The 24,255-nt window shown below is 42.8% G+C and overlaps 1 protein-coding gene across 1 annotated transcript in view; it reads right to left on the minus strand.

Moving 5' to 3' along the window:
* Positions 1-1,048: 1,048 nt before the first annotated feature.
* The window catches only part of LOC146863581 (uncharacterized), a 205,048-nt gene continuing 181,841 nt past the window's right edge, over positions 1,049-24,255 (minus strand). The window contains 2 exon segments of the mRNA XM_085640887.1: positions 1,049-2,018; positions 2,021-3,787. Coding sequence (XP_085497013.1) covers positions 1,117-2,018; positions 2,021-3,787 — 2,669 coding nt within the window. The 3' untranslated portion in view covers positions 1,049-1,116.

Here is a 24,255-nt window from a genome sequence, read left to right on the forward strand (position 1 = left end):
TGTTAGGTATGCCTTACTCAGGAATTTAACAGACGTTAAATTCCTGCGTTAAGGCATACTTAGCGCGATTAAAATAATTGCTTCCCCACATTGGAAATATCGCGAAGCTGCCTTCGTGATATTTACCCATGTTGTTTCCACAGACATGCCTACTTTGCATCTCATTAGCGATGCAAAGTTAGGCGTGCTGGAAACGGGAGCAAAATCAGCAAAACATGCGATAGCGTGTCTTTGCTGATAAGGCGATAAAATTATCACCGCTTTTCGGCCGAAAACGGCTGCAAAAGTGGCGATAATTTTTTATCGACGCATTGTTAATATGCCCCTTTCTTTCTCAGAACACCAAGAAAAACCACTCATTTTACAAGTATTAGAGCAATTTTTATAAAGCTCCACCTTACCTTCCCCCACAACCTCTTAATCTTCTGAACATACAATCCTTCCCACAGACGGGCATTACCCTTATACATTAATTTTGGTCCCTCAAATGGACATTGTCTTAGCCTGCATTGCACCTGACCCATTTACTCCTGTTGCCACATATACAAGTTCTTTGCCATTCATATATCAACTCATTCATTCATCCATCTCCATACTCACTCATCCATCCATTCAACCATTGACTCCTTCTAACATTCACTCACTCACCCATCTATTTAAACTTGCAAGCAAATTAGCCAATCATCAAACAAGCATTTTCACTTATGAAAAAGTCAGACCAATTGTCTTTACCAATGCTTTCGCTAAAAGCAATGCTTTGGCATCCGAGGCCAGTTAAGAATGATAAGCTTTTCCAAAACCGTTCAACATTGACTGCCCTCATAGGCACCAATTGGTAAATGTTTTTGCTATGTCTTAGCAATAACAAAAAATGTGATACCCACTATAAGATGGTCAATCAAATATACACAGTATTGGCAAGGTGCGTAGTGGACAGGCTGACTTTATTCTGCATCAGTCTTTACTTCAATAGAAATTTAATTTGAGCTTTTTAAACTCATGTAATGTTATTTGAGTCTATTTGCCTGTATATTCTTTCTGTAGCATTAACTACGTACCATATACTACTCAAAGATAGGGAAATATTGTTCATTTTGGCGAAAGCGATATTTGGTATCACTGATCATTCTTCTCTTTTATATGCATTTGCATGTGTTTTGTCAGGTATTTACGCTCTGCATATTTCTTCCCACATGTGTTGCACACAAAGCGTTTCTCTCCAGTGTGTATTCGAATGTGTTTTGTCATGGATCCAGAGTCAGCAAATCTTTTCCCACATTCAATGCAAGCGTAGGATTTCTCTCCAGTGTGTATTCGAATGTGGTTTGTCATGGATCTAGATTCAACAAATCTTTTCCCACATTCAATGCAAGCGTATGGTTTCTCTCCAGTGTGCATTCGAATGTGTATTGTCATGGATCTAAAGACAGCAAATCTTTTCCCACATTCAATGCAAGCGTAGGGTTTCTCTCCAGTGTGCATTCGAATGTGTTTTGTCATGGCTCCAGAGTCAGCAAATGTTTTCCCACATTCAATGCAAACAAAGGGTTTCTCTCCAGGGTGCGTTTGTTGGTGTACAAACAGATTTGACAAGAACGCAAAGCACTTCCCACATTCATTACATTTATGAGGTTTCTCCCCAGTGTGCACCTTCTGATGTGATTTCAATGAAGATAGCACGCTGAACCCCCGTCCACATTCAGTACAAATATATGGTTTTTCGCCTGTGTGAATTCGCTTGTGCTTAGTCAAATCCTCAGAGATAGCAAAACTTTTCCCACAACTGTTGCATAGATAGGGTTTCACACCTGTATGGATTCGAAGGTGTTGGTTTAGGTTTTGGGAAAATCTGAAACTCTTCCCACACTCAGTACTTTTGAAGGGCTTCTCTCCTGTGTTCAATCTTTGATGTGATTTCAATTCTCCTGATGAAATGAAGCTCTTCCCACAGTCACTGCATGAAAATGGTTTGTTTCCTGAGTGTATCATTTGATGAAATTTCCTAGCTGGCTGAAACCCCTACTACATATAAATGGGTTTTCTCCTGTGTGTGTTCTCTCATGCAGTCTCAGGGATGCCTGGTATCTGAAACTCTTACAGCATTCTGTGCACTTAAAGGGCTTCTCTCCCGTATGCAATCTCTCGTGTGATTTCAATTTTTCTGGTGAAATGAAGTTCTTCCCACAGTCACTGCATGCATATGGCTTTTCTCCAGTGTGTGTTCTCTCATGCCTTCTCAGGGATGACTGAGAGCGTAAACACTTCCCACATGCGATACATGTATGAAATTTCACTGTTTGGGTACGCCTTTTTTGATGAGCTGAGTCTCTGAATAAATTTCCACGCTCATTACATGCGTATGTTTTCTCTATCTCTGGTGTCAACACTGTGTGCATTTTCTGGTGATTTGTTAGGAGATCTTTTCGAGAGAACATCTTTTCACATTCAGCGCAAGGGTATGGTTTCTCCCCTGTATGTATGCGCTGGTGTTTTTTCAGGGTGTCTATCCGATTGAAACACTTTCCACACTCACTGCACTCATAGGGTTTCTCTCCTGTGTGAATCTTCAAATGGGTAACCAGGCTTGCAGAATAGCTGAAACATTTTCCACATTCAGTGCATCTATATGGTTTCTCTCCTGTGTGAATGCGTTGGTGAACCCTCAAATGTGATGAAGTCCCAAAACGCTTTCCACATTTATCACATTTATAGGGTTTCTCTCCAGTGTGCACGCGATGGTGAGTTTTCAAACCTATGGCATCGCTGAATCCTTTTTCACATTCTCTGCATATATATGGTTTTTCACCAGTGTGTACTTGCTTGTGCCTTTTTAGGTGTCATGACTGCCTGAAACAATTTCCACATGTGTCAGATGAATAAGGTTTCACACCTGTGCGTATTCTCTGGTGTAGACGAAGAAGAGATAAAGAATAGAAACTCTTTTGACATTCACTACATATGTATTGTTTCTCTCTTTTTTCTCCAGAACGTTGGAGCCTGTGGCTTTTCAGACCATCTACTCTATTGAAACGCCTTCCACACTCACACTTGTAAGGTTTCTCTCCTTTGTGAATTTGTCTATGGGAGCGAAGATCTCCAGAAAGGCGGAAACATTTCCCACATTCATTGCATGAAAAGGGTTTCTCTCCTGTGTGAAGCCACTGGTGAACCTTCAGAAGTGAAAAATAAGTGAAACACTGTCCACATTCGTCGCATTTATGGGGTTTCTCTCCTGTGTGTAGTTTATGGTGTACATGAAGATTGGACAAAGAAGAAAAACTCTTTTCACATTCACTGCACTTATACGATCTGTTGTTCTTGAGTTTTCTCTTCCGTTTATGGTTTTGATTGTCAGGAGAACCCTTTTTATTTTCTGATGTAAATGACTGTAGGTCAGAGTGTGACGATCTGTGTCGATTTAAAACTGAGCTACTTTGGAATGTTATTCTACATTTGTCACAAGAATACAGTTTCCCATTGGTATGAATCTTCTTATGTTCAATGAGAGTACCCTTTTCACTGATGTTTTTTCCATACTCAGAACATGTAATACTTGTGATCTTTTTCTGGCCAATCTGCTTCAATGTATTGTTATAGCTTCCTGTATATTGATCAGCTCTGTTTTTTCCAGGGGCTGTATTCACTGTCCTTGTTTTGTTTGGTATTTTAGTGCTAACTGTCTGCATAACCAACACTTTATCTTCTCCCGTTAATGCTGCCTTTTGCCTGGGTTCACCACAGCGTTGTTCATGTTCTTGGTTCCGATGCAAACTCCTACTTTCCATTTCTGTTCAAATGAAGAAGAATATTAGATTATGTTTATAATGTGACAGTAAGAGATCACTGGAACAATAAATGACAACACAATTAGAAGACAAGCTACATCGTCCAATAGAGAATAAATATATATCTCAGCTGTTAAGAGCGCCCTGAGTTCACAGAATAGATAGGGTAAAGTGTTGACAGGGTCTTTATCCTGAGTTCTGCTTTGGCCATTCCCTGGGAATGTTTCCATTTCCCCACCCGTTTACTTTTCAAGGGCAGCTTCACTGCGTGAAAGAACTGTGGCTACTACCTTCTCTGTGGCAGATCTACATGAAAATGCGAGGGAGATACTAATGATCTTAGTGTAAAATCAGCTTAGAATAAAATAATTTGTCAAGTAATTTCAGCGCAAAAACAGATTGGGAAATAATTGTGAATTATTGATAAATATTTTCATAGTTAGATTTAAGCAAGTGTGTTATTAATATGTTCACAAGAAATATATGAAACTTAGTTTACACAGAGTTGAATTATGATATAAAAGTATTTTTGTACATATGTACATATGGTCAACTTAAAGTGCACAATAAAGAAAAGTAAAAACTGTGTATTAATCTGAAGTTACAATTGTGATCATGTACAATATGAAAACTGATAAAGCTAAAAAACATTCAAAAGAGGTGTCAAAATGCCAACCTGCACCTTATAACAAAAAGGTATCCCAAATGACAGGCTGGAGGAACATTACGCAGAAAACATTTATGCTTGGTTCTCTCACAGCAGCCACATAGATACAATGCTTTACTAGGCCACAAATCAGATAGCAGCCAGAATTTAAAAGCAGAAAACATTTGACCAACCTGTTCGAAGGATTCCTCACTGCAATTGCCTCTCATGACACAGTTGCGATGTAGACACTAATAAAAAGATTTCTAGTTATCACGTCAAGAATTTTCAATTCTATTAAGGACACGGAAGCGAGGATTATGCTTCTCTTTCTTTACTCAAGAAAACACAGCAGCCAATGAAAATAACCACAAAAAGAAAAACCACATTCCCATGAACCCCTGTAGTCCACAGTCATCACCAGTCACGGGGGTCATGTGTAGTATATAAGCCAGTGTCACTATAGTTTCTATATACTGTATACTATTCTATATACACTCTTTCTCTGTCAATAATCTTCATGAATCATTTCAAAAGTCATTGCAAACTCAAACTCCATACTCGATCCCTCGAAGAATCAGGACTCGTTTGCCAACCGTGTGAACCATAAAACAGTGGAAGGGAACTTCTCCTCCCATAATCAACAGCACTGGATGTGAAGAACCAGGCCGCCTCAGGTTGCCTTAGCATCTGCCCCTGGAAAAAAAGAGAAGAGCAGTGGCACGGTGTCTACTCCGTCTGTAGCAATTATCATCAAGGGCGGGAATAAACATAACATCTAACTAATACCGATAACATCATTAGACATTTAGTAACATATGCAATTCCTCTGCGGGATAATCCTCGCCTCTGTGTCCATAATAGAATTGAAAAGTCTTGGTGTGCTAGCTAGAAATGTTTTCATTCTATGTCAGGTAAGGAGGTTTTGGATTATACTAGTTTAAAGTTGTGCTACAATATTAGATGCCAGATCCACAACTGGTTTGTGATAAAACACTTTAAAAGTGGAGTCAGAAGACCAGTTCGCTGCAGTCATAATGTCCTCAAGACCAGAACCAGTGGAAAAAGCTTTGGAGGCCATGGCTCCCAGCACAGAATGCACTCCAAAACAAGACACATCAATTCCGTCCTCGCCAGAATCCACCTGACCCATCAAGCTAAAGTTGCATAAGTGACCGGGCGGAAAGGTTTCGGCAAATAAATAATTAACTGTCCTGCCTGATCAGTTCTCAAATCACGAGTATACTTCTCATAACATTCCAACCTTTTAACCACACATAGTTTCACTGGCCTGATGAAACTCAAGGGGGCCTCCCTGCAAGGCACGTGGAGGGGCCCCCTCCTGGCTCAATCAGGAGCCCTGCAGCCAGAGTGCTATGCTGAGGGGGCCCCCTGGAGCTTGGGGCCCCCCCTCACCACAGGGGCTGTGGGGGCCTATGTCACGCCCCTGCATAGTTTATGATAATGAGGAAAACAAGGGTAAACAATGCACCTTGAATCAGTCTTAGTATGTTTCAGATATGGAAAAAATTAAACACAAGGAGATGATGGACGGAGCGCTGAAACTTTTCAGACACCCCCAGTCACAGATCTGGATTGAATCCATCATCGTTCTTTAGCTCACTTCGCCACCCCAGTTCAGATCCAGCTACATGCAAATCAGTCTTGACCCTGTTCCTCATGGGAACAGTCCAGCCCGAACTGCCAAACCAGGTCTTCCCAGGACCGGAAACAAGCATCCTGGTACAGATTTCGGGGTAATCACTCTCTTCAGTTAGGCTATCTTGAATCCAGTGGCAAAGTGACCAAGGGACCCACTTCTGGGCATACCCAGCCAAATTAGGGCAAAAAAAGGAAACACAAGGAGATGATGGACGGAGTGAAGAAACTTTTCACTCACTCCAAAGTCACTATTAGATCGGGGTTGAATACATCATCGTTCCATCATCGTTCTTTAGCTCACTTTGCCACCCCAGTTCCGATTCAAGCTAGCCTGACAGATGAGGGGTGATGGCCAGAAAACGGCCACAGGATGCTTGTTTTCTGGTCCACGGAGGACCTGGCAGTTCGGGCTGGAATGGTTCTGTGGGGAACAGGGTCGAGGATGTTTTGCATATGGCTGGGTCCAAACTCGAAAGGCGTGGTGAGGAGAATAAAGATGGATTAAACCCAGATCTGTGACTGCGGGAGCATGTCTGACAGTGTTCAACATTCCGTCCATCATCTTTTGCCCCAAAACCGGTCCCAGGATGCTTGTTTTCTGGTCTAGGGATGACCTCGCCTGGCAGTTCGGGCTTGATTGTTCCTGGGGGGGGGGGACAGGGTCAAGGTTTATTTGCATATGGCTGGGTCCAAACTGGAAAGGCGTGGCGAGCAAATGCAGGATGACTCCATCGCCACGGGAAACCACGACTGGGCCTTCCAAAGAGGAGCAACCAGGACCACCTCCGCCATCTGTCAGCCCACCTGTGCTAATACTCTCTGGATGATTGAAAAACGAGGGAAAGCGTACAAGATACCCATCGATCAATCTTGGAGAAACGTATCTGAGCTCAGCGCCCGAGGGTCTGGTCTCCTACTGTAAAACAGTCGAAGTTGCACCTTGAGCCATGAGGCAAAGAGATCCACTGTGCAGGGACCCACTCACAGGTTCAAGAGCTGAAATACATGCAGATGCAATCTCCAATCGCTGGAGTCACGGAGAAAACGGGAATTCCAATCTGTTCTCACATTGAACGTGCCTGGGATGTATTCGGCTGTCACTGAAATCTGATTCTGGCCCCAATAGTTCCATAAGTCTTTGGCAAATTCTGCCAGAAGACGTGACCTCGGCCCACCGAGGCAGTTAATGTAATAGACCACTGAAACATTGTCCATCCTCAATAGGATACAACAACTCATTTTGTGTGGTGACAAGGTGCGAATCACAAAGGATCATGCCAGTAATTCTAGGCAATGGATGTGAAGCAAGAGTTCCTCCAAGGGCCACCTGCCCCCATCTCTACTGAGCTGCAACGGGCTCCCCAACCCCACCGGCTGGCATCTGATTCGATCAGCACCTTGGAGACTGAAGCAAAAATGGTCCTGCCATTTCAGTAATCCATGTGGTCCAGCCACTAAGACATCTCCGTCTTGACCTCCTCAGACAAGATCTTTTCAGAATAAGACAGACCCTTGCAAAGGTGTAGAATCTTAAACTGTTGAAGGGCCCGATAATGTAGGGGACCCGGAAAAATGGGCTGTATGGAAGAAGTCAATAGTCCTACTAGGCGAGCCAGGGTCTTCAATGATGTAGTCAAAGAGGCAAGGGCTCTCCTCAACTCCTTCTTACGGGACAATAGTTTCCGTAAGGGTAGGAGAAGTTGGGCCTGAATTGAGTTCACTTGAAAGCGCAGAAAATCGATAGTTGCGACGGTACCATGACCGATTTTTCCCTGTTGAGGACAAACCCCAGATCCAGAAGGAGTCAGCCCATCCAAGATAAGTGAAAGGAGAACGGTCTCTCTGTCCTGCGCCTTGATGAGAATATCGTCTGAATAAATAATAATCAAGCGTACCCCTGGCTCCCGAAGGGATTGAACCACTAGACGAAGTTGAAATATTCTTTGAATATTAACACAATTCCTCCTTCTGGACTATGTTGGCGGTCCTGACATGTGATCTTGTATCCTGTTGGGAAGGCTGTGGCAATGTCGAGTGCAGACTCGGAGGTCAGCCAGATTTCCGTAAACAAGAGGCGTCCAGGACAGGGATGTATAGTATGTCCCAGATTTCTGTGGCATGTTTTCTAAGTGATCTGGTGTTGAGGAGTATGCATGAATGTTTTTCCTATGGTGTGTGTTTGTTGGTGGGTGTGGGGGGAGGGTATGCTGTGTGTAGGTGTGGGCGGTGCACACAAAGTGGCAGTGTAGTTCCTATATCCCTGATAGGCTCTGCGCATTGGAATAATATACACTACTTGTGTGTGCCAGCTAACTCAGAGGTCACTAGAAACTTCTCGAATATACAAGAAGGGATTAGTTTCTGACAACCGCATAAACATGACAACTTTGTTTCCCTTAGAGTCGGAACAATCTCAGAACCGTGGAAACAATAGATAACAGTTTCACTCAGTCAGTCGTGCATGCTTCGTTTCTACAGAGTTGCACAGAAATAGAGAGACGGGCGTTTCAATAAAAAAAGGGTTTATTGAACAGTCTTATTTCTCATGCAAGAGATATGAACTTCTACAATCGTAAGTCAGGATGTGAAGCACAATACTGCAATAGCATGGTTTGTAGCTATGACATATATTCATAAAATACATACATAAATAACACAGGCTAAAATGTGATACTCATCTGATGCTTCTAAATAGTTCTACCCCAGTGTACCTAACCGAAGTGTAGTACGAGGTCAGAAGAAGGTGCTGTTTTCTAAAGTATAGCTAGCTATAGTTTTAGTTTTGCCAAGAGTTGCCAAAAGTTTCTCTAAGTTCTAGTCTGCTCCATACCTTAGAATGTGCGAGGTTGGAATCTCTTTTCCGGGACTCGATATCTAACACCCTGCAAGGGGAGTCAGAAACACTGGAGCTGGATTCTCTGCGAGGAGGATGACAGCGTCTGGTCAGTGCATCAGGCTGGAACTCGATCTCCTTCCGGTGTTTAGGAATGCCTGTATTGACCTAAAAGTTGGGGATCGGAATGAACCCCTAAGGAATAGATGTTAATGCATACTAAATGAGTTCTCGGAGAAATCAATATCCAAGCAAGGGAAATTCCTAAAGGCTTAACAGTCTGGTTTTCCAAGAATTCGTTGTGATGTGGATTGACGGATGTAGGAGACCAGGCCTGTATTTAGATAGCATGGACAATGCCTAAATAAGGGCTGGATTTTCTATGCCTAAATAAGGGCAATATGAATTGTACCTATATAACGGCATAAATCGGGAAACCTATATACGGAATCTAAATCTACACACAACCGTGCAGGTGAATGCTCCCTCTGTATCGGGTAGTGCAGCGAGCCAGCAGCGAGTGGAAGGTTGCCCCGGGTTGTGACCGGAGTAACGCCACTGGGTAGCGTAGGAGGGTGCATTTAAAGTAAAGGACATGAGGCCCATAGGGACTAATTTTCAAGTAACGTTTAGGACCTGTCATACTTTAAGCCCCAAGTGGGTGATAGGAGTAAAGGAGCTTCACAGCCTGAGATTGCACAGGTCAGCGGTGGACTGAGAGTGGGGCAGTTCTAATGATAAAGGGGAATGGAGTGGGATGGGACAAGAGGAGTGATGACAGTGTCAGCAGAGTTAAGAGAGCATTAATATAGAAATGTTGAATTTAATAACTTGCCTCACAATTGCAATGGGTGGCGAGATGGCCAGCGGGGTTTCAGCTGTGTGACACTGTCGCTGCTTCCCCGCCAAGGTCGTTGGCGTCTATAGTCCGGCCATTTCACCCATGCGCCAAGCGCAAACCACCTGAGCCACTACTCTTGGGGGTTGCCTATCAATGCTACCGTAAGAGTGTATACATTACGCTATCAATATTGCCCTATGCACCAGCACTGCCACTGCAAGACACACGGCGAGGCAGCGTCGTCACATCAACCGCAGAAATATCGAACTGGCTAGAAGCTGGAGTTCAAACACTTGGAGACATGTCAGGATGGTGCCCTACTTCCCTATGACACACTAACAGAATTAAATGACTGACCCGCCGGCCAGTTCCTGCTGTATCACTCCCTACTTGTAGCCCTCGGTGATAGGTGGGGAGACATGACTACGGAACATGCCATGCACTTGACCGTCCAGTACCTGCACATCACGGGCGGGTTCAGCACCTCACTAAATGGTTCACTGCATTACTGCGCCAGCATGCAAAAGTGTCGCTAACACCACTTACGCAAAACAGGGAAGTGGATAGGGGCCACCCTTTCAACAAAATGAGTGGATCAGGGTGCTGAGTAGTCCCACCTATATCCCTTGCAAAGCTCGCTTCTGCCTCTACCAACACTATATACTCCAAAAAGCATACCTCACCCCTGTCAAAATAAACAGATTTTTCCACCGGGCACATGCAGCCTGGCCTAGGTGCCAGGTTCTCAATGCTGATCTCATACACATGCTGTGGGCTTGCCCGTCTTTACACACTTACTGGCGCTCGGTCGGCACTGTATGAATGTCTACACTGGCCATACCCTAACGCACACCTGAGAGGAGTACATACTACAACTCTACTGAAGAGAGGCAAATGACTGAATGACATCTCCCGCTTCCTTGACCTGGATATCTTGGCGCCAAACGCTTAAGTCTGAGGAGATGGAAGCACTCTGACCCACCCACCTTAATAGGTCGGAGACAGTCGTGCCTGGTGTGGGCTAGTATGTGTGAGATTTCACACTGAGGACGCCCTAGGCCTTCGCAAGAATCCTACGGAACAGGGCCGGACTGGGAACTGAAAGCAGCCCTGGCAAAATTTGCCAGACCAGCCCCACGTCTGGCGCGTAGCGAGCGAGCGAGTGCAGCAAACGAGCCCTACCGCTACTAGGGGGGTTTGGGGAAAATTTTGGAAAATGACAGACCAACATGGTGAATTTTACAGCACATTTTTCATTACATATTCAATTTGTATCAACTTTCAAAGCACAGTAAATAGTAGATGATGACCTTAAAGAACATCAGGTTACCCACCCGGTCATATTTACCCATAGACAGTCTTTCAGAGAGCATCAAAAATAGACACAAGTAGTGAATCAGAGAGAACAAAGTAAAAGTGAGACCAGCCCCCACATGGTGTGTAGCGAGCAAGCGCGGTGAGCAACCACTACTAGGGGGAGTTTAGGGGGTTGAACTTCTCCCCCCCAAGAAAATTTGGGAGACAGAAAGGCCAAAACAAAGCATTTTTCAACACATTTTTCATAACATATTAGATTGTACTAACTTTGAAAGCATAGTAAATGAAATTGCATACAATGCTGCCCAGGACTCTTTAAGGGGCTGTACAGTGATGATCACAACACCCTTCGGGCCACTCTTGTCTTTTCAACAAAAAGTGCTATGCATTTTAGGCTTTTTTTTTTTTTAAGTCTGTTTCAACGTCATAACTTTAGAGCATAAAAACGACATTCTGATATTCTTTTTTGTATTTTCAATAAATTATCACTCACGTTGTCACACATTAAGCACTGAGATGTGATGTCACACAGGCCACCGAGGCCAGAAACTGGGGAAATGTCACTGATAAGCACCTAGGCACTGAGGGCAGAAACTGTGGATAAGCATCTGATAACTAGCACCAAGGGCACAGAGGCCAGAAACTATGGAAACATCACACCCATGCAGTGTAACTCTTAATAATGATTACAATTATTCCTCTGAATTTAAGTAGTTTGTGCAAGATCAGTTGTTCTGGGTACACGTGTTCTGATTAGTGAATAGTGATGAGGCTCCCTGCCCCCTCTACCCCAACCCCCAGGCGGATCCGCCAAGAGGTCTGAACACTCATGAAAAACAAATGAAGATGTCTGCATAATACATTAATTGACAAAACATATTGTATAGAAACGCTGGGAGGAGCATGAACAAGCACTGACTGCGGCAATAGGTCTGGCTATGTTTTTACGTGGGGATGAGAGAGAGGGGGAAGGAAGGGGGAGAGAGAGAGAGGTAGACAGAAGAAGAGAAAGGGAGAACAAGAGGGAGAGAATGAGAGATAGAGGAAGGAGAGGAGTGAGAGAAAGACGGGGAGAGGGATGGAAAGACTAGAGAGAGAGGGAACGATAGAGAGAGGGACGAGAGAGAGAGAGGGAGGGAGAGAGAGGGGGGAGGGAGAGAGAGAGGCGGGAGGGAGAGAGAGGGAGTGAGAGAAATACAGGAATAGAAAAGAGAGAGAGGGAGGGATAGAGCGAGAGAGAGAAAAGGCTAGAGAGCAAGGGATAGAGAGCGAGAGAGATTTGGGGATAGAGAAGGAGAGAAGGGGGATAGAGGGAGGGAGAGAGAGGGGGAGAGACCGAGTGAGGGATAGGTATAGAGAGAAAGATTGAGAGGGAGAGAGGGATAAATAGAGTGTGCGTGAGGGAGCGAGAGAGAGGGATAGAGAGAGAGAGAAACTCTCTCTCTCTCTCTCTCTCTAGCCCTCTCAGAGAGAGAGAGAGAGAGAGAGAGAGAGAGAGAGAGAGAAAGAAAGAAAGAAAGAAAGAAAGCGAGAGAGAGAGCGAGGATGAGAGAGAGAATATGACCCTCTTCCCTTTTTTCACTGTGTGATCTTTGGTATTTTGACTAATAGTGCTCTGCCCTTCTGTAGCTCAAACATGTTTCTTATTCAGCAGTGCACTTGGCAACAGCTTGAGGGGACTATTGTAGTTTCTCAATATTGATTGATTTATTTTACTGAGCAGTGTGTGGTAGACAAATAGAATCTCTTCAATCCACACATTTCATCCCTAATGACATCTTCTGGTCCATAGATCAGTAGAATTCATTTAAATGCATCATCACTAAACAGCACCTACAATATAGATGACATATTAACCAAAAGAGCAATTTAATAAGTGAACATTATAGTGCTCAGTCACAACTAAACACATCTTGCAGTGAAACAGGTGAATAACGTGCTTTCACTTTCTTAAAGGGGAAAAATTCAAAAAAATCAAAAAGTGCCATGTGCTAAATAGTGACACGTGATCATAGTATACCTTAAGCGAATTAAAACAGGCAAATACAAAACGCATACATTTGAACGGTATACTATTCTAAACTCAGGCCCGTCTAATATAAATTGTAATGTTAAGGCTAGGTGTCCTGAAAACCCTAAAAGGAAGTATTAATAGTTCGTCAGTTGGTATCGTGAAGAAAATATAACCTTTAGTCTCCACAATGATCTCACTTCGAAATGGCTATAAAAACACAACTTTAAGATTCTTGGACTGACTAGTTAACAAAGTGCATTGTGCTCAGAACAGTCAAAAGCCCTCCATATTGCAATTGGTGGAATATATGCATTTTTTTGTTTGTATACATATTCTGAACTTAATTGCGTGTGACACGAGGTATTTTGCCATTGTCATACACAGACAGCAGCGCTCTGGTGGGTTCACCTAAGCCCACCCAAGACCCATCCATCGCGGGGCAAACCTCACTATGCCTTAATGCTTCCCGTGGGCTGTGGGCCTTTGGTCTCCAGTGACCTGGATATATGAGAGGTCAGCAGGGATGAAAGCAGATGGTACCTTATCCCCCCTGAGGCAGCAACTTAAAGAAAGGAGAGAAGGACTTGCATGAAGGGAAAGAGATGAACCGTGAATTATTGTGCTATTTCTAGTCCAATGGAACAATAGCGCTCTACGACCAGATCCCCTCTTTACCACTTGCCTTGAGCACGGCTAGGACCAGTTGTGCTTATTAAAGCAGTCTTAGGCAATTGGGAAACAAAGATGCTGATGTGAAAGCTGACAATTTACTGTATTGCTATGTAATGCATTGCAAAGGTCATTAAAATGAATAGATTATAGTGCATAGATGTTGTGATATGTTTGGGCAGGATTTCAAATCCCTCAAAGATGACGAAATTGAGACGGACCAGCAAGTATTCCAGATATCAGTGACCTTTTACTGAGGTGAACTCGCATGTAAGCATCTGAGCTCCTGCAGGACATTTCCCATCTCAGGAGGCCACAAATAAGAGAAACAAACTGGATCAGTCAAATAACTGAGAGGCCAGCAGAGCCTTAAGGTTACTTAGAATAACTGCACATCTCACCCAGTTGGCCTCTGATGTTGGCTTGAAGTGCAGTGCTAGCCAGTAAGGAGCTGACTGATGAGGGGGCCTACAAACCTGCTATGCCAGTGCACTTCTCTCATTTTCATGTGGGTTGGTTCAATTTCATGCAGGTATATGACTGAATACTTGCAGGTGTTATGTCTGAGCCCACACAGTCCCCAGCTGCTTATTAACAGGGACTTCAAATAAATAGCTGAATGTATAGCAAGTTTATCCAGCAAAACGGGGTCAAAATTCTGAATTAGTGAAAGGGCAGATGCCACCCAAACCTCAACTACCTCGTGGCCTCTACATCTCCTATTGTTGGTTGTCCATCATTCCTAGGGGCCAAAGGGAAACCCCGTAGGCCTGTGCGCGTCTCCTGCTGGTCCCCTTACATCCCGCCCTCAGAACAGGAGAAATTCAAGAACAAGCGCTAGCCTTCGAGGAGTTTATGCAGCCCTACTCGGGCACAAGCACCACCGACCGGCAACTCTCCCCAGAGAACCTACACGCACCTGCGGGACACATCACATGCTCCAGCGCTGCGCTCCGACTCCCGCTAGTTCGCACTGCGGGGGGGGGAGGGGGGCAGGACAGAGCCGGCCCTGAGGGTCCTGGGCAGTGTACCGAGGCCTGCATTCTGGAGGTGGTGCACTGGGTGCTGATCCAGCCCCGCACCATGCGCACCAAATCAAAATTTGTAATCATGATGGTGATTGATTCATCATCATAATAAAAAATTTTGATTTATTGCCTGCCCAGCACCAACCACCCGCGATGGTCCTGTGAGAGGCTGAGGGCGCAAGTTGCAACTCAGGCCAGTGAGGCCACCGTCCTCGCTCCGCACTGCCTCTGCCCTGCTCACAACAGTCACTCAGTCACACAACACAGCAATGCAATCAAATAAAATTGAATCCACCACCACTGCGCGAGGCGTGCGACGCCCGCCCAGTGCCAAGTTACTGTGCCAACCACCACTGTACAGCCGAAGGAATGAGTCAATCTATATGCCTATAATAGAGGCTGAGACACATTGAAGATGTCTAGCTCTTTGAGATAATACATGCAGGAAGGTCATACTTTTGGGAGTAGTCTTGCTACAAACATATTAGCATTCCACTATGTCTCGTCTCTGATAGGTGCCTTAAACCCCCTCCAGCAAAACAATATTTTACAAAAAAGAAAAAGTCTCTAATGCCCTGTGGCAACCTGCCCTACTCATGTGTATATATAAAAAAAGCCCATTGTGACCTGGGGACTCTCCTCCACTGCAGACCTTAAAAGAATGCTTCAAACTCAAGGTCTTTGAGGATTCTGAACTCTGACTCTAATCTGTAGAGTGATTCAGTAACTCTTGCTATGAGAACAATACAGTGATTTAAATAGACTATATGACATGCACAAAATCAAAAAGGTGAATGTTGCCTCTTTTAAATTGGTAGGCACTAAGACAAAAAGACAGAATGTGAGGGAAGACCATGCATAAAACACTAAGTAATGGTTTTTGAATGCAGAGATGTTAATGCTTAGCAGTCTAGCAGATGCATTTTACAATGCATGTTTTGTGAGAACTGCAAGGCAGGTACAGTACTGCCGAGCCCGGGCTCTGTAAGCTGCCGGAGCAATGAGCCAGCCATGATCTGGTGGAGTGACTGAAGAAAATCTAAGTTAAACCAATTGGGCAATTACAGTCACATAATTAGTATTCCCTGCTCCCGCTTTGACTGTGGGGGTATTTATCTTTCCCTCTTCGCTTCCATCATAGAACCTAGGTAATTTTCTATGGGCTTGAAAACGTACAGATTGGGAAAACGCTTGAATTAGGTGTAAAAGAAATGAATCCATCCAGTGTTCTGTTGCTCTGTCGTTATGCGATAAAGATGATAACACGGCGGCTCCACATAAAAAAATACTATGCCAATGGTCTTACATATTTTACACTAAAATGATTCTAGCACCAGAGAGGCAATTCATAAATGTAAAATGCAACCCGAGATCCAACACTTTTAAAAACAATTCATAAATGTAAAAAAAGGCAACCTGTGGAAGAGACACATTTAGAAAATAGAAAGCTTTATTTCTTGTTTGTGTTGAGGGATTGTGGAACCTTGGTTGCGGCATTAACTTTTCTGTCTCCTGCTAATTTACAAGCACATTCATGTATTGCGTGTTGTCTCACTGTGCTGGAGCAGAATTTTCTGTTGACAATCTATTGGGTTTTTAAGCTCTGGTTTGTCTATTTGTCAATAATAAAAATATTAATTCATAATTACTAATTATTTGTTTTGTGTAAATGTTTTGACTAACCAACACGAATTAACAAGAGAAAACTATACGTGGGAAGCGTTCATGTGGCAAATTAATAATGTGCATGTTTTATTAAGTAAATGTTGTAAATAGGTAAGATATTGTTTCCTTTGACTTGTATAATTGTTGCTTTATTGATACTAAGATTGGTGTGTTTGTGTTGTAAAAACAGGGGAGGGAAAAAGAAATTAATCAAAAGAAATAATGAAAAGAGAAATAAAAGGTTGAAAAGAGAACCACAAGAAATAGAATTATAAGAATTGAGGGAGAGTGTTTACTTGGAAACAAAGAGGGATGATGAAAGGGTGTCTGGTGTGTAGTGTTGTGTAAGGAGAAAAAGACATTTCCAAATTTCTCCTAAAATGGGACTAAATTTCGCTAAAAATTTTTTTTTGGGTTGTTTATTTGGTGATAAAATCACCAAAGGGGGGATTGCTGGAGCAGAATTTTCTGTTGAAAATCTATTGGGTTTTTAAGCTCTGGTTTGTCTATTTGTCGATAATAAAAATATTAATTCATAATTACTAATTATTTATTTTGTGTAAATGTTTTGACTAACCAACATGAATTAACAAGAGAAAACTATACGTGGGAAGCGTTCATGTGGCAAATTAATAATGTGCATGTTTTATTAAGTAAATGTTGCTGAGTGCTGTTTGTTTTAAAGCACAAAACGCTTTTGAATTGTCGTGTACTAATGCTTTTCTGTGTTGCAGAGGCTAGATAATTACATACACTTAAGGGTATTAGTGGGGTTAACACTGTTTAATCACTATGCTGTGGTAACGTTGTTTTTGTCTCTTTTTAATTAAGATGGTACGTTTTGGCCTAGTATAAAATGGCTGCCGTTTGCAGCCTGGGCTCGAGTGAATGATTTGTGATGAGAAGGCCTTGCTGAACATGGTCGAGAGTCATCTGACCACAGTCTTCGCCTGGTTTGAAAGTTTTCCGTGAGGACAGCAGCTCTGGGCGAACATCCAAGTACATCTGAGTAACCTTGGAGGACAAAGGAGCCATAATGAATGAACTCTGAGATCATAATGCTGGTGCCGAGGAAATATGAACATGAGGGGATACATTCGAAAGTTTAGTTCCGTCTTCCGTCTTTTTATTTTTGTGATTTTTCTGAGCGGAGGTTTTCCAAATGTAGCGATGCTACATCCTTTCCTGCTCGCTCTGCTCAGCGGCTCAGCGGATATCTAAAACATTTTATGTTGCTTTCTTTTGTTAAATTTATTATAAATATTGTTAGCCTAGAGAGGGCTTTTGCCACTTTGCCACTTCTTCCCAAACCTGCGTTGGTGAGGATCTATGCTGTGAGGAGGGCGACTCGGGAGACTTCTACTGAGAGACCTGTCCTGACCCATTCTGACATTTAGCTAGAATAGGTAATTATGAGAATAATGATTTACTCTGATTGATTTTCTTTGACTAATTTTAGATAAAGTACCATAATTTTAAATACAGTGTTGGTGGTTATTTCTTGTCAATTATTGAATACTCTATTTTGATTATTGTAGTATAGATTGTTTAGATCATGACTCAGGACAGTCACAATTAGGTCTTATCGACCTCAGTGTAGATGCAGGGTGTTTAGGAGTTTTTCTTTCCACAGGTTCAGTGATGGTAGAGTATTTGAGCGTATGTTAGTAAAATGGGCCCAAGCGTATGATGAGTGTGTGTGCGTGCATCTGTGATATTGCTCTATCCGTGGAAGTAGGGAGAATTTGTACACCCCAATCTGCACCAATTTCCTGGTAGCAGAGGATGGTTATTGATGATTGTCTTGATCTGATTAGATTGCTTGTACATTGGCTTATTGATTATCGATTATTGATTGATGTTGGTATATGTACTAATACTATATGTTGGAGTCGTCGTGTTGAGTTATATGTAGTGCTTCTGGAACTTGGGAGCTAGTAGCAGTTCCGTAGTAGGGCAGAGGAAGTATATACTGCTCTCAGGAAAGACGGGATTGTTGGTCCTGTATGTATGCAGGAAAAACATGTGACAATTGAAGTTGCGCGTCACATTGTCTGGGTTCGGAATCAGTGACATTGTCGTATGTTACTATTAGAAATATTTCTGGTATAAAAGGAGTGCGTATGGTAGCGAAGGTTATCTGTGAAACTCTGGTCATAAGTCCCAGGGATCCGTAAGGTTCACCGTTAAAGCTTATCGCAGGAGAAGTAATAGGTATTCTCTGAGCTTGTTTGAAGGACTGGGCAGAGGTAAGCTGCTTGGTTGACGTGTGTTATAATTCTGTAGCGGGACAGATTGTTCGCTGTTCTCGGGGAAGCAGGATTCTGTGTGTATGTACTAGATTTTCTTGTATGAAAGTGCGTGAATGCTCATACATTTAGTTGATTGTAAAACTCTTTGGATAAGTCCTAGAGGAAACAGTTAATGAATGCATGATAGAAGGGCAGAGTAGAGGGATGTGCTACTGTGTCAACGGGATTCTTGAGATTTTCTTTACTATTCTATGGTTAGCGAAGCAGACAATGGAGATGTTTATATGTTGTAACTAATAGATTTTGTAGAAATTTGACACGAAGTCTACTGAGAAATTTTGTAAAGGAGGGGTAGACGAGTGACAGGAGACAGGAGACAGAAGCGACTGCAGCGACTGCTGACGTCATAGAGACCGCGCTCTGATTGGGTAGTGGAACAGAACAGTGCTCGCGCTAGGATTGGTGCGTTGGTGTGAGCCGCGCAAGGATTGGAAGAGGTATTCTAGTGACGTAGATGCTCCAGGATTGGTGCGTTAGTGTGAGTCGCGCTGTTATTGGTTGAAAAATCGTATTGTGCAGTAGTAATACGGAAGGGATTAGAAAGTTTTGGTAAACGCTAAGATGTATTACCAAGAAGAGAAAAAGAAAAAATCTTTGTTTGGAAAAATAAAGCGCTGGTTTGACAAAGATAAAGATGTTAAAACAAGAGAGGGTGAATTGTTACCTCCAGCGAAAACACCTGCATCCTTCATGGCTGCGAGATATGGGTATCATACCTGTATATGGTTGGAGAATTGGGTTAGGTATACAAAGGAAGATGGTGTCCTAGCATTTCCAGAACATGGTTCATTTAATCTGGCCGTGTTGAGAAATTTACGGGAAAAGATGTTATGTCTTGACCCAAGACCAAGGCCGACACAGTTTGAGGCTTTAGTGGAATGGGAAGAAGAAGTGCATGAGCGAGAAAAACAGAGGTCTGGAGGCAACTATAGGTACATGTTTGGGAGGAGACATGATCGTGAAACTCATAATGATCGAATGAAAAGATGGCGAGATGCTAGCATGTCAGAGGGATTATATCCTATGAGAACAGTTGAAGAGAGAGAAGAAAGGAAGGGAGCAGAAAGGGTTCCTGAGGCAGAAGTGAGAAGATATGGAGTTAATGAGTATGAGGATGAGGTCTTGAATGACATGATTTACAAGAGACCACCTCCATATAGACCAGAACCAGAAGAGAGCACACCAGTTGTTTCTCCGATAAGAGATACATTGCGTATTGCTGAGACAGAAAATGTGACACCTGAGTTAAGAAGTGGTAATCCTTTCAGGGAAAGGGAGAATCGATGTGGTGACGAGAATACAAGAGAATTAGCCAGAACTACAACAGAGCTGACTGAAAAAATTAAAGAGCTGACAAAGAATCTGGAAGCTGTTACGGTACCTGTAACTATAGGTCCAGTTATGCCTGTTTTTGATAAACAGAGGACAGGTGAAAATGGTTTGGTGATTCCATATGTTGGAAATAAGATAATAAGTTTAGCTGGTCCCTCAGGAGATTCAGGAAGAAGGACAGAAAATAGTGATCCAGACATGACACATGTAATGAAGGATTAGAGGTACAGTCTAATTCGAGATTGGATGCTAGTGAAGCTAGTTGTTCAGGGATGCCGATTTTAGAACCGCAGAAGAAAGTGGTTCCAGTGAGAAAAACTACTGAAATTACAGCTGAAGATTTGAATGATTGGATGAAAGTTCTTCAAAAGAGGGATAAAGATTCAAAGGCAATTGATGTGGCTAGGTTACGTGTAGAATTAGAAGAGCTTGTTGCAGGGACAGTTCCTACAGAAATTCTAAAAAACCATCATGACGGTGAACTGTTGTTTATGTGCAAAAATATCACCTGGAGAGCAAGAAATACACATGACAGGTTAAGAGCAGTAGCGAATGAACAGGGAGTTGACATTGATAAAGTGAAAGCTTTGCAGAAGTCTTACAGGATGGACTTCACGGATAAAGACATTGAGAATCTGAATGGTACTGGTAGAACAGGACAGATTAAAGAAATGGTCGCATTATTGCGAAGATGGGGTGATGTAGAAAAGTGGAAGGATAGGTGGTACAAGAAAAGAGAAGAATCAGGGGATAGAACTTATTCAGCATTTCCTGTGAGAGAAAAAGAGAAAACAGTGGATGCTTATCCTATGAGAGAAATACCTGGAGGAGGATATGTACATGTTCCATGGACCAGACAGGATATTTTATCATTTACGAATGATTTCCCTCGACTGAGAGAAAAGCCCGTCGAGTGGTATAGGCAGGTAGACAGGTTTGTGAAATTGTCAAAAGTGCTGTGGATTGACCTGAATAGTCTGTTTGATATAATTGTTCCAGCAGACTTGTGGACTGAGTGTAAAATAGTTGTGAGTTGGCCTACTGAAGAATATCCAAGAGATCAGAGAACAGGAGCACCAGATCCAGAAGAAATGAGGAAGTATGAACAGGTGATGGTATACCTGAAGAGTAAGGTACCTCCAAAAGAGACAGACTGGGTTAAAATAGATCGAACACAACAGGAAGCAAAAGAATCAGTTCATGCATTTTACGAGAGGCTGATACTGGCTTTTAAACAATTCAGTGGAGATGAGCACCTGGGTGACAAAGATTTGAGTCACTTTGTATACAGATTTGTATATGGCCTGAGACCTGAGATTAGTGAGAGAATTCGTGAGCATACAGTGGACTGGCAGAGTAAGAAAATAGATGAGATTCTGAGACATGCAAAATACTTCAGTGATGAAATTGAAGCAAAACAGAGAAAGCTGAAAGAGAAAGCAATGTGGGCACAAGTGAAAGTTGCGGAAAGACAGGAAGCACAGTTGGTGGAACAGGCGAATAGTGCAGGAAATAATCCAGGGAATAGGCCCAGGTATGCAGGGAAAGGAAAGGGGAATCTTGAGGAAGCCAAAAAGAAATTCCCATGTCACAACTGTGGCCAACTGGGACATTGGAGATCTGAATGTACCAATCCACCATTAGCAAATAATGAAGGTAAACCCTTGAATCAACAGGTGCAGAACTAAGGGAATAATCGACAGCAGCAACAACCTTCTGTTGTGAGACAGCAGAGTCAAGAGCCAAAACCGCCCTTGCCGCAGAATAGAGGGTCACAAAAGTACAATCAGGATTCAGGATTCTACAATGATGAGCAGGTAAACAAACCAAGGCGTTCTAACCAGGTACAGCAGTACTTGTTAAAGAATGAAGGGAGTGAGTCTGAAGGGGATTATTGACGGTGCCGAAGAGAGGAGGAAGAGTGCATACTTGGTGCAACTCTAGAAATAGACCAGGCAGGACCATTTGTAGATGGGAAAATAAATGAAGAAAGTGTTACTTTTTTAGTAGACACAGGTGCGACAAGATCAACTGTCAGGTCAACAGATATTAGAAATCTTCCTCTCTCGGATGAAGCAATCCAAGTAGTTGGTGTAGCTAATACACAAATCAAGACACGTCTTACTGAACCAGTAAGAGTACAAATAGGGAAATTTTCAGACATGCACAGGTTTATTGTCTGTGACACTAGTCCAGTGAACTTGTTAGGCAGGGATCTGTTATGTAAAATGAACTGTACAATTTTTTGTACACCGGATGGAATAGCTTTTGAAACACCAGATGAGGATGTTTTGTACCGAATGACTCTAGGAAATAGAGAGAGTGAAATGGTTGGTGCATTTGCTGTGTTTAATCCGGAGGATTTGCCTCAAGAGCTGAGAGATACAGTGAAAAGGACAGTTTGGGATTTTACTGGAGAGGATGTGGGATTGATGAATAATGTAGATCCTGTGAAAATTTCAGTGAAAGAGGGAATTACTTATCCTAACATTCCTCAGTACAAAATGACACCAGAAATAATTGAAGGAATAACTAAAATGATTCAGCACGGAGTTCTGAGAGAACTACTGAGTAGCCCGTGTAACTCACCGATAATGGGGCTAAAGAAACCTAATGGGAAATTCAGGATTGTAAAGATTTGAGAAAAGTTAACCAAATTGTGGTGGCATGTTGTCCTATTGTGCCAAATCCGTCAGTGATTTTGTATCAGATTCCTCATGATGCTGAGTGGTACACAGTGATTGATTTGTGTCATGCTTTCTTTTCAATTCCATTGCATCATGACAGCCAGCCGATTTTTGCATTTAGATTTGGCCAGCGTATTTTAGCATGGTGTCGTATCCCACAGGGGTATACAGAGAGTCCTTCGATATTCAATCAGTTATTGAAAAAATCATTGGAGAGCTTGATTATGCCTGAAAACTCAGTACTAGTGCAGTATATTGTATATTGATGACCTACTTGTGGCATCAAAGACACGTGAAGCTTGTGGAGTAGCTACCATAGCTTTACTGAATCATCTGGCAGATGGAGGGTTAAAAGTATCTCCAGCCAAATTGCAATTTTGTAAGAAAGAGGTGCATTATCTTGGACACAATATTGAAAAAGGTCTGAGAAAGGTGACTGATGACAGGATCAAAATCATCAGGGGAATGAAGGCCCCAAAGACCCAGAGGGAAGTGAGAATGTTCCTGGGTATGGTGGGTTATTGTCGTCAGTGGATAATTAATTTTTCTCTGATAGCAAAGCCACTGATTAAGCTGACAAAAAGTGAGATGACAGACCCATTGGAACTAGATGGAGAACAAATGGCAGCATTTGAGGAGCTGAAAAACAGAATGTGTGAAGCCCCTGCTTTGGGTATGCCAGACTATGAAAAGGAGTTTGAGTTGTACTGCAGTGAGAGAAATAGATGTGCACTTTCAGTGTTAATTCAGAAGCACGGACAGCTGAGAAGGCCTATTGCGTACTTCTCATTGACACTTGACCCTGTAGCTGTAGGTTTACCAGGTTGTTTGAAATCTGTGGCTGCAACATGCAGAAGCCTGGAACAGAGTGAGGGAATCATAATGGGATATCCTGTAAGGGTATTCGTACCTCATAATGTGGCAATTCTTTTGACAAGAAGCAGAACCCAGTACATGTCACATAGTCGGCTGACTAAATATGAGAAAGTCATTCTGGGAGCATCAAAAGTGACTCTTGAGAGATGTGTGAATGTGAATCCAGCGACATTGTTGCCGGATATTGAAAATGTGGGTGTGAAGACAGAAGATGATCACAATTGTTTGGATGTGCTTGATTACTGTACAAAACCGAGACCAGACATAAGGGATCTTCCCTTGCTTGAGAGTGATCATGTGCTGTTTGTGGATGGATCATGTCTGAGGAATGATGAGGGTGTGCTGTGTGCAGCATATGCAGTGTGCAAGGTTTCAGAGGTTATGGAAGCTTCACCATTGAAAGGAGTGAAATCTGCACAAGTTGCTGAATTGGTGGCATTGACAAAAGCTTGCAAAATTGGAGAGAATCTGAGAGTGACTGTGATAACTGATAGTCAGTATGGATTTGGAGTTGTGCATGATTTTGGCCAGCTTTGGCTACAGAGAGGTTTCTTGACGTCGAGTGGGACTCCAATAAAGAATGCTGAA

This window comes from Triturus cristatus, chromosome 2_1 (assembly GCF_964204655.1).
Source record: "Triturus cristatus chromosome 2_1, aTriCri1.1, whole genome shotgun sequence".
Classification (NCBI taxonomy): domain Eukaryota; kingdom Metazoa; phylum Chordata; class Amphibia; order Caudata; family Salamandridae; genus Triturus; species Triturus cristatus.